Below are 14,810 nucleotides of genomic sequence, written 5' to 3' on the forward strand. Positions count from 1 at the left end.
GCGACCCCATGGACTGCAGCCTACCAGGCTCCTCTGTCCATGGGATGTTCCAGGCAAGAGTACTGGAGTGGGGTGCCATTGCCTTTTCCCAAAATGTAAGCAAAGGTTCGAAACTCTTAAATTATAAAAATTACTCTATGTCCCTTTATCAGCTTTCCCACCTGAAAATTGTAGTTGCCCTTGCCTAAGTACCCTGTGGGCTTCCCTGGTGGCTCCGATGGTAAAGAATCTGCCTGCAATTTGGGGGACCTGGGTTCAGTCCCTGGGTCGGGAAGATCCCCTGGAGAAGGGACAAGTACATTATAGAAATATTACATTCACCATCTTAAAAGAATAATTGGCTATAGGTTAATACAACTTGATCTACTTTGTGAGCTTGGCGGGGAGTAATGATTCTGCCGATCACCTGTGAAACTGAAGGCGTTATTTTCTCATTGAGCAAGCTGGCTATGGCGTACCTGATTCGTGGAAACGAGCTGGAGCTGGCTGTGTGTGTGGGCACTGTGCTGGGAGAGCCCGCAGCACCCGCAACCCACTATGCCCTGGAGTTACTGGCGAGGAAGTGCATGATGATCCCAGCGTGGTGAGCGTTTTTCTTTTCTAATGGGGAGTGTGATTGCTCGACAGTATTATGTTATTAATAGTTTCTGCTGTACAGGGAAGTGAATCGGCTACATGTATACATACATCCTCTCCCTCTTGGACCCCCCTCCCACCCAGCCCCATCCCAGCACCCCTCTAGGTCGTCACAGAGCCCCGAGCTGAGCTCCCTGTGTTATTCAGCAGCCTCCCACTCGCTATCTGTTTTATGCGTGGTGGTGAGTATGCATCAGTGGTGCGGTTTCAGTTAGTCCCAGCCTTTCCTTCCCTGCTGTGTCCCCAAGTTCTTCTCTATGTCTTTGTCAGGCTCCTGCCCTGGAAATAGGTTCATCTGTATCACTTTTCTATATTCCATATATATGCATTAAAATATGTGATGTTTGTTTTTATCTAACTTACTTCACTGTGTATGACAGACTAGATCCAACCACATCATCACAAATGACCTGATTTCACTCCTTTTTATGTCTGAGTAATATTCCATTATATACATATATATGTACATGGTGAGCATTTCTAAAGTTAAAGAATAGTTTCATAGTGATAAAATGCATTTTTTAAAAAGTTGCATGTGATATTTTTAAAATGCAATATTTTAAAAATATCACATTTAAAGATATTGCATTTTTAAATGTCTCCTATGTAAATAAAAAATAAGATTGTGAAGGAAATGGTGCTATGAATGTGAATTAATAGTAAGAACTACTGTGAGCATATAATGAAATCTACTGTCACTTATTCTGAAGTCACCCAGTTCTAATTTGTGATATTTCAAGCACATAAAGCATCATGAAACAATAGGCATGCACTTTCTAAGATTATTAGGACCACACATTCCCACGTTGTAAATTCTGCATATCTACACTCATTCTGGCTGGTACTTGTGTATTAGTTAAAGGTTTAGAAAATAAAGTCTCTTTTCTAGTGGAGAGTGATAACAAAGATGGTATGACTGTACACTTGGAACCAACTTGGGTGATGCTTTAAGACAACAGTCTCCAACCTTTTGGCACCAGGGACCAGTTTCGTGGAAGACAATTTTTCCACACACCGGAAGTGGGGAGATGGTTTGGGGATGATTGAAGCATACTACATTTATTATGCACTTTATTTCTATTATTATCACATCAGCTCCACCTCAGATCATCAGGCGTTAGATCCCGGAGGCTGGGGAGCTCTGCTCTTCAGAGTTAAACCTGGGAAAGACCTGGGGAGGCTGGAGCTCAGAGCTGTTCTCCCTTGTGTCTCAGAGCCTGCTTCCTAGGGCGGACCGTGCTTCATCGTGGATGACGGAGACAGTCCTGACCCTCAACAGGGGCTTGTTGAATAAAGATGATTTTAGACTTCTGCCCTCGCTTTCCCCAAAATACTTAGAACCTTGAGAGATTTTAAATAAGCTTGCTCGTCAGGACTTCACTTCTCCACACTGCCTGCACACACACCCCCAGTCTGAACAGCGGGTGATGCAGACGCCGCTGCGGAACGGCACAGAGGACGATGGTGGTGACAATCACAGCCAAGGACACTGCTGTCCTTGCATGTGCAGTTCACTGGATGCTCGACGGTAGCATAAGTTTACAGAGACTTACTGGTCTCAGTAAATTTTATGACCAAAACTAAAAGTTACATAAATTGGCTTTACAGTTTGTACTCTTAGCTACTATCTTAGTGTAAAATACCACAGACTGGGTGGCCTACAAACAAGAGAGAAGTTCAAGATAAACTGGCAGATTTGGTGTCTGATAAGAGCGGGCTTCCTGGTTCTTACTGGCTGTTTTTGCTGTGCTCACATGGAGAAAAGGGTTAGGAAACTCCCTGTGGCCTCCTTTATCAGGGTACTAACCCCTTTCCTCAGGGCTCTGCACTTCAACCTCCCAAAGACTCTACCTCCTAATACCATCACATTGAGGGTTAGATGTCAACCTAGGGCTTTTGGGGGAACATAGACATTCAGCTGACCACAGCTAAGTCAGAAAGAGAACAGAGCTTCCCAGTCTTTCCTGTTGGGTCTGGGGGCTTCAGAGTGAATCGATAATCTTAGAGTTACTCTAAAATTGACCCATATCTCACAGTGATGTAAGAGCTCCCTCCCCGCTAGAACTGAGTGGTGCCCCACCATCAGTGTCAGATGTGAATGGATCTTAACACTGACCGGCCCTCCTGAGGACCCAGTTCCCTACTGCCTCAAACCCAACCAGAGTGTGAGATCTAACTCAGACACTTACCCACAAAGGTGACTGACTCTGTGCTAGAAGTCAGCATCTCATTCAAATAAAATATGATTACTTCTTTCTAAAAACTGAAAAAGGAGCAAACTATAAATAGATATTAAATTTTGAAGAGGATTAAAGATCTTTCAACTGAGCATACATCCTGTGTTGTGTGCATGCTTGGTTGTTCAGTCATGTCTGACTCTTTGCAACCCAAGGCCTGTAGCCCACCAGGTTCCTCTGTCCATGGGATTCTCCAGACAAGAATACTGGAGTGGGCTGCCATGCCCTCCTCCAGGGGATCTTCCCGACCCAGGAACTGAACCCACGTCTCCTGTGGCTCCTGCATTGCAGGCAGTCTTTACTGCTGAGCCACAGGGAATGCTTTTAATAGAAAGCAAACTTGTTTCTTCTTAACTCCCTTCAAGAGCCCTTCCTTTAGATGCAGCCATAGGTATGTGTACCAGAAACCAGGATCAAGTGCATACACTGAAATACATGGACCAGGCTTACCTCCAGGTGAAGTGTATAATCCTCGTGGCTAGTAGTAGAGCTCCACAAATTTAAAACACAATTATTAAGATAGCTGCATTATCTTAAGAGAATATGCTTGTATAACCAAGAACCAAGAACACTTCTTTTTTGCTTTTACACTTACTGGTAAAAGTTCACCTTTTCTTGGCTTTCATCACATATTCATGATATTCAAATTTATTTTCTTTTTAGCTTTCCATCCGTTGGATACAGGTATTACCTAGTTTTCCTTCATGCCCTTTGGTTTCTGTAATCTACATTTAGAGGAATTTCATAATTAAGTAGGAAATCAGTACTCTTTATGTAAATAGAAAGGCAGGGGAGATTCTCCTTCCTTTGAAAGAGTTCTAAAACGTTGTTTCTCAGTTTTTTCCTCATTGACGTTTCCCCTTTTGTCATGTGAATAGGGATTTGGCAGCTGACCTTCTCCTCATGACTCCTGACAGTGAACTACAGTTAGTAAAACTCTGTGCTTTCTACCCAGGGTGTACTGAAGAGAGAAACGATCTCCATGAGAAGGTATGCTAGCGATACTCATTGTTCTCATTTGGAATGCCGTGCTGTGATTTGGTTAGTTTTAGGTTTGGTCAAATAGAAATTCTTGCAGAGAAACAAACATATGATCCTTTCAGGATCCTCTTATAAAGACAGCAAAAATTATAACAGTAACAAAAAACATTGATTGAATTTCTACTGTATATTGAGGGCTGTTCTAAATTTTCACATCTGTTGGCTATTGACTCAAGTCTCACAAAACTGTGAAAAGTAGGGCATACTGTTCCTAATTTATAAAGAAAGTGAACTCAGAGAAGGTAAGGAACTTGCCATAATTGGTTAATGTTGAAATGAGAGTGTCAACACATGTACCTGCCCATCACAAGCCCTTTGCATCTTTAGGTACTCCCTCCCAGAGAATCCCATGGACAGAGAAGCCTGGCAGGGTACAGTCCATAGAGTCACAGAGAGTGAGAAACAACTGAAGTGACTTAGCATCCACACATGCATGCTGACTTTTAAAAAATAGGATCTTGAAAAGAATTACTGAAGTATGGTGAAATTTGCATGCTTATTCTAAAGTGCTTTTTATAAATGCTCCATTACAGAATATAGGAATCTATCAAGATTACATACAAAAGTGATCAAAATATTCAGCAATAAGGAGATTGTATTAATTATGGTACATTTCTATATGTCAGTGCTGTTAATCTGTTAAAAAATGAAGTTCTGTTTTTATTGATGGATGGCTGTAGAACAGTAAAATAAAAAGCAGATTATTAAACCGTGTACACACCATGTGATTTTCATTTTGAAAATCATCTGGGTACATAGTTTTACAACAGTGTTCACCTGCTCCTTTTATCATACATTCTAAAAGGGTATAATTGGACTCTTGGATCAGACTTCATTAATAACTCTTTAGAAAGACTAGTTGATATGTGTAAATGTGTTACTAACTGGAGAATTTCACAAGACTAAAAATCCATATATATATGTGTGTGTGTGTGTGTGTGTGTGTGTTTATTATATTCAGCCACAATGCACAGCTTGGGGGATCTCAGTTCCCCAACCAGGGATTGAACCCAGGGCCACAGTAGTAAATGCCTGGAATCTACTAGGCTACCAAGCAACTCCTCTAAAACTTATACTTAAATATTAAGTTATATAGCTTTGAGAATTTTAAGATAGGGTAAGAACTACAGGAATGAAGGGTAAGAACTACAGGAATGATCAACCTGCTGTTATCATATTCTGTGTCAGAATGAAATCTCAGTGGGAACCATTAATTCCCTCTACTCTCAGAGCATATATCAAAGTGAAGAAACGTTTTTTCTGTCTAACCAGGCATAGTTCCTGTCATATAGTAGTTGCTCAACAAATAACTGGCTTTCAGGGAATACAGATGGGGAACGTTAGATGAAATGTCACATACACATGAGCACTTGTAATTTAGTTTGTAAATTTTTTGAGAGGTTGAGGGGTCTAAAATACTCCATTTGGGACTTCCCTGGTGATCCAGTGGCCAAGACTCCATGCTCCCAATACAGGAGGCCTGGGCTTGATCCCTGGTCAGGGAACTAGATCCCACAGGCCACAGCTGAGACCTGCCTGGCACAGCCAAATAAATCAATATTTTTTAAACAGCAAAAAATATGAAACTATTGAATAAATGCATTAATAAACAATCTTAGTAACTTAAGGGGATTTTAAAAAAAAGAGAAGGGATGAGAGTGACAAATCTCAAAGGAGACAGTTGACTTTGTGGATGAACCACGTCACCTTCCGTCACGACACAAATGTTTCTGCAGCAGAAGCTGCATCACAGTGTTTGCAAACATTAGTGAGACAGGGCAGTAAGCTATGTAGCCTCACTAAGAAGCAAACCAGCACACTCTTAACACCTGTGCTTCAAAAATCGTGAACATATCAGAAGTTTACATAAAAGGTAAATTAACCTCCACCCACGTTTTGGAAGCAGAACTTCCATGAAGGAAGAGTAGATTCTCAGTTTTAACAGAAAAATTATTTGAAAAAACATTGCTTTTCATTTTGCAGTAATATAATTTCATAGGCTCAAATCTCCACTTCATGGCATTTCAGAATGTCAAAGCTAAAACACAAAGCTATAAAGAGCTTGTCCTTTTTTTTGCCTTCCTGCTCAAAATAAACTTGCTGTGTCTCAAGGTCAAGTGAAAGTTAGTTACCATGTTCAGTTCAGTTCAGTCGCTCAGTCGTGTCCAACTCTTTGCGACCCCATGAATCGCAGCACACCAGGCCTCCCTGTCCATCACCAACTCCCGGAATTCACCTAGACTCACGTCCATCAAGTCAGTGATGCCATCCAGCCATCTCATCCTCTGTTGTCCCCTTCTCCTCCTGCCCCCCATCCCTCCCAGCATCAGAGTCTTTTCCAGTGAGTCAACTCTTCGCATGAGGTGGCCAAAGTACTGGAGTTTCAGCTTTAGCATCATTCCTTCCAAAGAAATCCCAGGGCTGATCTCCTTCAGAATGGACTGGTTGGATCTCCTTGCAGTCCAAGGGGCTCTCAAGAGTCTTCTCCAACACCACAGTTCAAAGGCATCAGTTCTTCGGCGCTCAGCCTTCTTCACAGTCCAACTCTCACATCCATACATGACCACAGGCAAAACCATAGCCTTGACTAGACAAACCTTTGTTGTCAAAGTAATGTCTCTGCTTTTGAATATGCTATCTAAGTTGGTCATAACTTTCCTTCCAAGGAGTAAGCGCCTTTTAATTTCATGGCTGCAGTCACCATCTGCAGTGATTTTGGAGCCCCCAAAAATAAAGTCTGACACTGTTTCCACTGTTTGCCCATCTATTTGCCATGAAGTGATGGGACCAGATGCCGTGATCTTCATTTTCTGAATGTTGAGTTTAAGCCAACTTTTTCACTCTCCACTTCCACCTTCATCAAGAAGCTTTTTAGTTCCTCTTCACTTTCTGCCATAAGGGTGGTGTCATCTGCATATCTGAGGTTATTGATATTTCTCCTGGCAATCTTGATTCCAGCTTGTGTTTCTTCCAGTCCAGCGTTTCTCATGATGTACTCTGCATATAAGTTAAATAAGCAGGGTGACAATATACAGCCTTGATGTACTCCTTTTCCTATTTGGAACCAGTCTGTTGTTCATGTCCAGTTCTAACTGTTGCTTCCTGACCTGCATACAGATTTCTTAAGAGGCAGGTCAGGTGGTCTGGTATTCCCATCTCTTTCAGAATTTTCCACAGTTTATTGTGATCCACACAGTCAAAGGCTTTGGCATAATCAATAAAGCAGAAATAGATGTTTTTCTGGAACTCTCTTGATTTTTCCATGATCCAGCAGATGTTGGCAGTTTGGTCTCTGGTTCCTCTGCCTTTTCTAAAACCAGCTTGAACATCAGGATGTTCACGGTTCACATATTGCTGAAGCCTGGCTTGGAGAATTTTGAGCATTACTTTACTAGCGTGTGAGATGAGTACAATTGTGCGGTAGTTTGAGCATTCTTTGGCATTGCCTTTCTTTGGGATTGGAATGAAAACTGACCTTTTCCAGTCCTGTGGCCACTGCTGTTTTCCAAATTTGCTGGCACATAGAGTGCAGCACTTTCACAGCATCATCTTTCAGGATTTGAAATAGCTCAACTGGAATTCCATCACCTCCACTAGCTTTGTTCGTAGTGATGCTTTCTAAGGCCCACTTGACTTCACATTCCAGGATGTCTGGCTCTAGGTCAGTGATCACAGCATCGTGATTATCTGGGTCGTGAAGATCTTTTTTGTACAGTTCTTCTGTGTATTCTTGCCACCTCTTCTTAATATCTTCTGCTTCTGTTAGGTCCATACCATTTCTGTCCTTTATTGTAGAGGACACATAAGCATTACCTTTTGTGTTTTCTACACTTAATGTAATTTTTGACACTGATGAGTATATTTGTTCTAAAATAACTAATTTTAGCATTCCTGCTAAATGACATTTGTGGGTACTAATCCCATTATCACAATCAGGACAATTTGCTTCCACCTTTTTTAACTGTGTGTTTAAAAGTATTGACTCATTAAATACTATTGTATTTATTGTTATTAGATCTTAAAGATATTAACATAAATGTATGCTCCCAGTACCGGTTATTTCATTTACATCTATTTTCAGCAACTTTAATTAGAGAAACATACCAGGTATATTGGAAATATTTAGTACTTATATTAATACTATTGCTTTTATTCCTATAAATATTAGTAGCATTGTCATCAAACCAATTCTTTTCTAGTGCAAGCTACCCACAGTAGAAGAATGTATGCAGTTAGCTGAGACAGCCCATGCCGATGGCAAAATATTTGAAACTATAAAGTATTACTTGCTAAGTCAAGAACCTGAAAAAGCCCTTCCTATTGGTATTGACTTCATCAAAGGTATGTATTTAGTTGGTAGTATAATTTAAAATCTACTCTTTTATTTGGTATTTTCATTTGTATTGATTTTTTTTAAAAAGGCTTAAAAATCAAGTACTAGCCATCCTGAATTTAAAAAAGAAAGAGATTGCTGATGGTTTGGTATCGGGACCTAACTGGGATCTAGAAAATAAAGAGGTAGATAGCGTTGACCAGAAAAGAATCAATCACACAAGTTAAAATTTGAATGAACAAGTTTTAATCCTTTAATTTAGAGACGCTGGTTTTGTTTTGCCAGAACACATCAGTAGTTCTGATTGGACTTTGGACACCATTTACCCCGTTCTTGACCTGTTGAGTTATATTCGTACTGAAAAACTGGCCTTGCATACGTGTACTGAGTGAGTACTTTATCCCCAAAATACATAACCAAACTTATGCAATGTTTCAAAATGGTTGTATTGTTTTTGGTGTTCAGATGAAGAAATAAGATCTCTTGGACAGATAGGTGCACATATAGAAAAATTACATTTTGTTTTGTCCTTAAATAGAAACAGAGAGGTCACTTTGAAACCTAAGATAAATCATACGGGCCCCATTTCCTAATACCGTGTGTGTGTGTGTGTGTCTGTGTGTGTCTGTCTGTACACAAAGACACACACAGACACACCTGGTTCAAACAGGGCTACTTCAGATCTTTGGGGTCATTTTGGACCACATGTCCCCAGTGATCTGTGTAGTGGTCATAGCTCTTAAACATCCATATATACAAAGCATACTAGGTTAGGCAAAGAAGTCAAAGTGCTAGAAAGTAAAAACAGACACCGTCCTTGAATTCAGGTATCGTGTAAGGACACTGTTACCCATGTAGCTAAAGTCCCGAGAACCATGTGTATTTCTTAGCGAGGCTTTAGGCTGCTTTTGGTGCAATGCCACGTGGGAAAACTGGTGCAGCAGCCTGTGACACTTTGGCAGGAGCCGCAGGGACCGACGGGAGAGAGGAAAACAAGAAGACAAGAGTTCAATATTATTCAAAGACTTTTATTTTAAAATACAATTTGTATTATTCGGTACATGTCTGAATAGGAGTTAACTGATGAATAAAACATCTTTACATTTAGAAAATTTTCTAAGCATAAAATGAGACACAAGTTCAGTAACTATATAAGAGCAATGTTCTGTACCTCAGATTATAGAATTTTTTAAAATAAATATATTCTCTTCTAGAGCTCGAAATGAGTTGCTGATATTATGTGGCTATGTTGGCGCGTTGCTGGCTATCAGAAGGCAGTATCAAAGCATCGTCCCAGCACTGTATGAGTACACGAGGTAAAAACAGTTTCTCTCTGATTAAGACATTAGAGAAGTGAGCGCCTTTCACTGAGACGGTTAGCGTCTTAAGTGCATTGTAGAGGCAACAAATACATTTTGCACATGTCCATTTATTTCCTAAGCATGTGCTTCATAATAAAGCAGCAGTAAGTGATACAAATTAACAGTGAGTGAAAGTATTAGGCACTCAGTTATGTCCAGCTCTTTGCAACCCCATGGATTATAGCCCATCAGGCTCCTCTGTGCATGGGATTCTCCAGGCAAGAACACTGGAGTGGGTTGCCATTCCCTTCTCCAGGGGACCTTCCTGACCCAGGGATCAAACCTGGATCCTCCTGCATTGCAGGCAGATTCTTTACCATCTGAGCAGATTCCATCAAGGATCTGGATTCTTCCCTTCTTTCAACTCTGACATCCTTGGCTTCCTTCCTCCTGCCTGAGTGGCCCAGAGTTACCTGCTAGCTTCTTGCCCTCTGTATATCATGCCTGTACTTGAAGTGGGAGGGGGAAGTGAGGGTGACTGGATGGAGACCACAGAGGGCAGGAGCTTCTGATTCTGGAAGGAAGTCTTCGTGCTGTGTGCCTGCAGCCCACTGGCCAGGACTGTGTAATCCACTTTTAAAACAAGATTGGAAACTGTGTATTTCAAGCTTGCCCATCTCCACAGTAGAAAAATGCAAAGCAAAGAGGTTGGTTGGTGGCAGATACTCCCTATTTCATATTTTATATTCAGATATAACCTACCTGCCAAACTCCTGTGTTTTCAGGACAGCTTGCTGAACTCAGCCCTCATGCATAAAACTTGTCATACTCAAAAATAAAACTCAGTGCCTTGTCCCCCAAAAATACCATCTCTAAAATAGGTGACTCCTAAAGATGCTGTGAGTCTGTGGTGAAGCAGTTATTCTGAGTTTCCTTCCTGTGGGCATGGGGTTCTGAGAGAAATGGAGCTCTCTCCTTCCCGACTTACCCTCTCGTCAAGGTGGAGGGCTGTGTTACTGTGGGCCTGTGCCTGGAGCTGTTGGAAGAATCTCTGATGTCAGGGCACTCGAGGAAAAATCTATGCCAGCAGCATAACCATAAATGGAAAGCAACTTTCAACAATATTAAGATATAAGGGAATTTCCCTGAGTGTTACTCAGCATTGCTCATCCTATCATCCAGCATTTATTGAATATGTTTGACTTACCAGAGAGTTACACACGGGCATGCACACCTATATTTACATATACACATAGATATGTGAACAGTGGTTATATCTAAAATTGCAGTTGTTTAAAATTCATTTGCGTTTCTGCTGTCTTCCTCATGGATGTCAGATGTTAATTTCTTTCTGGCATGTTTCAGTCAGCTGTTAAAACGGCGGAAGGTGTCAGTGCCTTTAAAAATTGAACACCTTTCTGAGGAACTGGACGCATGGAGAGCTTGCACACAGATTGTCAACCCGTGAGTGAATATAAAATCTGATATAAAAATTGAATACAGAATGTATTGCTTAATATTGTAGACAAACTTGTAAATTGTTGTCTCATTATTTATTTTGGCAGGAGAATGAATCTTGGGTTGTTTAGCACATAGTAATAATTTATAACACTCTCCTGCCTTTTTCAAGTCCTTCCTTTTACTATAAATTAAGTCTCAAGTTAATTTTCCATCACTTACAAAGGACTAAATTATCATTGGGGACTGTTTTTAATCTGAACCTTGACAATCCTGTGATTCTACAAAAATAAAAATGGAATATCTGTTGGAAATACAGATCATCAGAAGACTCTCCATATACACCCCCTTCTGATTCACAAAGACTGGTTTATGCAACTTTACTAAAGAGACTAAAGGAAGAACCACTCAGAGGAATTGTTGGACCAGATTATGTGACTGGGTCGAATCTTCCCAGTCATTCCGATACTCACATCTCCTGTCTTACGGGATTGAAAATCCAGGTACAGCCTAATGTCAAGCATAAATTATGCATGCCCATCATTTTTGTTTTTTCATTACTTTTTGAAATGAGAACTTAAAATAATCTGAATAAAAGTATAAAGAAACCTGAGGCCCAGTGAGGAAATACTGCCCTTAATAAGCTTTTGTATTTGATATAAGTGGTTTCTCTCTCCTTAAAATAAATCCAGAGACATAGTCATTGTACTTTTTATCATAAAAGCAATTCATATAACAGATACACTTAGTAAGAAATGGCATGTATACTTAGTAACATGTTTTAAAATACATAGAGATCATTTCCTTAGGGAAATTAAATAAGGGAGACAAACCAACAGTCAACACAGTTACAAATTGTTCTCAGTAGATTAAATTTAACTATAGTCTCCATTGGTATTTTATAAACACAAAGCAATTAAAAACTGATAGGTGTATAATAAATCTACATATTGTGCATATTCTTAAATTGACTTAGTGAACTTCTCAGTCATTCAAAATTACAGGGCTCTATCATGAGGGATGGCTAATTCCCAAGGAATGGCCCCTTGTGAACAATGCCAGGCCTGCCCGTGTGGCCCAGGGGTGCCATTATTGCCAGAAAATAGAGAAGCTTTCATCATTTCAGAGCCAGGAGCAGTTGTAGGTGTCCCCAAGAAGTAAACAAAGCTGAATCCCCATGAAGTGCTACTGGAGACCAGATGGGACCAAAAGAATGCCATCTCCCAGGCATCGTCAGGCATCACTAAGTGGATTCTTGTATCTCTAATGTAACGTAGCTAATTACATCTCTGACACCGATGTGCCACATCAGTGGAGAAAAGGTATTTGGGGGGATAACTAGTCAGATGTCTTGCTACCAATGAAAAATCTAACTGCAGCTTGACTTGACCCTGAAAACTAAGTCTTCAGAACACACCAGAATATTCAAACCACAGACAGGAAACCAAGTAGGACATGTGCTTACTATCCACTCATGTTCAGAGATTAAGAACCAAAGCGGTTAATTCAGTCATTTATAATTAACAGCAAAACCCCTCTTGCGGCTTTTAGACTGTATCCTCAGTGCCACTAACCGCCCTGCATGTACCTCTTCTAGTGCTTGACAGACTTCCTGTTTCTTCCTCCTCTTCAGGGCCTTTTCTCCTTCTGAGACAATCATCTACTTCACAGGCTGTCTAACCTCTCTGCACCCAAACCCACCTAAGAAAGGATCTACTAATTATCTGACATACACTCAAGCACAAATGACTAATTCATGGGGAGTTCTACTCACCTGGGGCATTTCTGTTCCTGCAGAAAATTTGTCCTGGTTAAAACTGAAATTTCAAGTACCTGTGAATAGGAAGCTGTCTACTGCATATAAATGGATTTTTGAATATCTGAAAATAATTTGCTAACAGCAAGCTCTTATCATTTGAAGTGTTAGTGGCTCAGTCATGTCCAACTCTTTGCAACCCCATGGACTGTAGCCTGCCAGGCTCATCCGTCCATGGAATTCACCAGGCAAAGAACACTGGCGTGGGTTGCCATTCCCCTTTTCCAGGAGATCTTTCCAACCAAGGGGTCGAACCGAGGTCTCCCTCATTGCAGGCAGATTCTTTACCATCTGAGCTTCCGGGGAAGCTCCTAATCATTTGAAATCGGGGTCCAAAGCCTGATAACTTTAGAACATAATGAAGAAATTAAGTTTTTATCTCATTTTTTGTGTTTCTGAAATCATGCTTTTTCTTCTAGGAGCTGAGAGATACAGATTGAAAGGATTTTTTGGATTTAGTTCTTCAGAACTACCCTTGATATACAAAATAGCTGATGTAACTAAATTATAGATATGCTTATAAATCACAGAATTGACATGCCTCTATATTATACATACATGTATATAGCAGTGTATTTTTCATCTTCTGGAGAGCAAGTTGAGTTTCTGGTTTAAATAATTTAACCAGCTGTATTGATGTAGGCTGTATGATGAAAAGGGTGAAGTCTATTATTAAGCATGTATGCCTTTATAAATGTTAACTTTGTAGTAATTAATAGATTAACAATACCTATTGTCATTGACAGCACTATTGTAATTAAAATAACTCAGATGATAAAGCCAAATTCCATTTTGAAAGACATCAGGGCATTTTAAAATGTTTCTCTATTTGGTGGCAATTCAGAAAATCTTGTGTTTCTCTTTAAATTTCCTATCAGCATTGCCTAAATATCACCAGTGGTTTTTTGATGACAGTGATTCTGTGTATGGAAGTTTAAAATTCATTTAAACTTTAAACTTTAATTTTTAAATTTAAACTTTAATTTTTAAATTTAATCAAATTTAAAATTTAAAGTTGCAAATTCATAATTTCATCCTCTCTTCTTGTGACTCCCACTGTGCAGGGTCCTGTATTTTTCCTTGAAGATGGGAAATCCACCATCTCCTTGAATGATGCTCTCATGTGGGCAAAGGTGAACCCATTCTCACCTCTGGGGACTGGAATACGACTCAACCCATTTTAACGGAAGGTTTTTCTCCATGCTTAATTGTTTTTCTTAAGACCTTTCATGGCGTTAGTATTACCTTAACCTCTGTTGTCCAAAGCCAAAGGTCTGGAGGAGGAGAGGGGGGTGGAGGGCTCACAGTTGATTTTAATCATTAACTTCAACAAATAAAATATTTATATAATTTAAAGGAAAAATAGATGTCTGTCTCCTTATAAAATATAATAGCCATATTTGGGAGGAAGGTAATATTAAAATTATAAAGGACTGACAAATATAAAAGAGCATAGAAACTTTCCCCAAAGCATAAATGGTACCAACTATTCTAGTGTTAAAACGTTGAAAGGTATAAAATAGTGCAACACCTATAATAGTGCTTGACGTGCAATAGATACCTAATGAATATTTGAATGACCGAATATCTCCAAGTCTTGAAATGTAAGGTATATACAGCTGATCTTCAAGTTAACAAGCACCGATACTGTCCTCTACAAAATGCATGGTAAACCGCTAGTTTTAGTTCATATTTAATCAAAGTTTTCAGTTATAAATTTAATATACATCAATCAGTGGATATGCAGTCAAAATACTTTTGAGTTTTTTTTTTTTTAAAAGAAAACATTCCCAGGTTTTGTAACTGAAACTTAAATGTCCAGTTACAAAAGGAATGAGTTATATAAGCATGAAAAAAATTGAGGGGTAAAAAACAAATGAAGTGAAATATATGTGAAAATTTAAAAGATGTAAATACTAATTTTGATAATTTAATATTCACAATCTGTAATCATTTTATATTAACTCTATAATTATAATAAACATGAT

General features: G+C 39.5%; 1 protein-coding gene across 14 annotated transcripts in view; it reads left to right on the forward strand.

The window, feature by feature from the left end:
• Positions 1-14,185, forward strand: part of WDR17 (WD repeat domain 17) — a 69,865-nt gene extending 55,680 nt beyond the window's left edge. For 6 of the 14 annotated variants that reach the window (XM_086380993.1, XM_086380987.1, XM_086380985.1 and 3 more), the window contains 9 exons: positions 444-583; positions 3,537-3,557; positions 3,752-3,863; positions 8,114-8,255; positions 8,533-8,635; positions 9,462-9,563; positions 10,914-11,012; positions 11,326-11,509; positions 13,887-14,185. In XM_086380993.1, the coding sequence (XP_086237119.1) occupies positions 444-583; positions 3,537-3,557; positions 3,752-3,863; positions 8,114-8,255; positions 8,533-8,635; positions 9,462-9,563; positions 10,914-11,012; positions 11,326-11,509; positions 13,887-14,006 (1,023 nt within the window). In that variant the 3' untranslated portion in view covers positions 14,007-14,185. The remainder of the gene's footprint in view (positions 1-443; positions 584-3,536; positions 3,558-3,751; positions 3,864-8,113; positions 8,256-8,532; positions 8,636-9,461; positions 9,564-10,913; positions 11,013-11,325; positions 11,510-13,886) is intronic. The other 8 variants (XM_086380994.1, XM_086380990.1, XM_086380986.1 and 5 more) reach the window with 5 other exon arrangements.
• Positions 14,186-14,810: the final 625 nt, after the last annotated feature.

This window comes from Bos grunniens, chromosome 27 (assembly GCF_055505025.1).
Source record: "Bos grunniens cultivar Pamir isolate PY7600 chromosome 27, Bosgru_T2T1.0, whole genome shotgun sequence".
Lineage (NCBI taxonomy): Eukaryota > Metazoa > Chordata > Mammalia > Artiodactyla > Bovidae > Bos > Bos grunniens.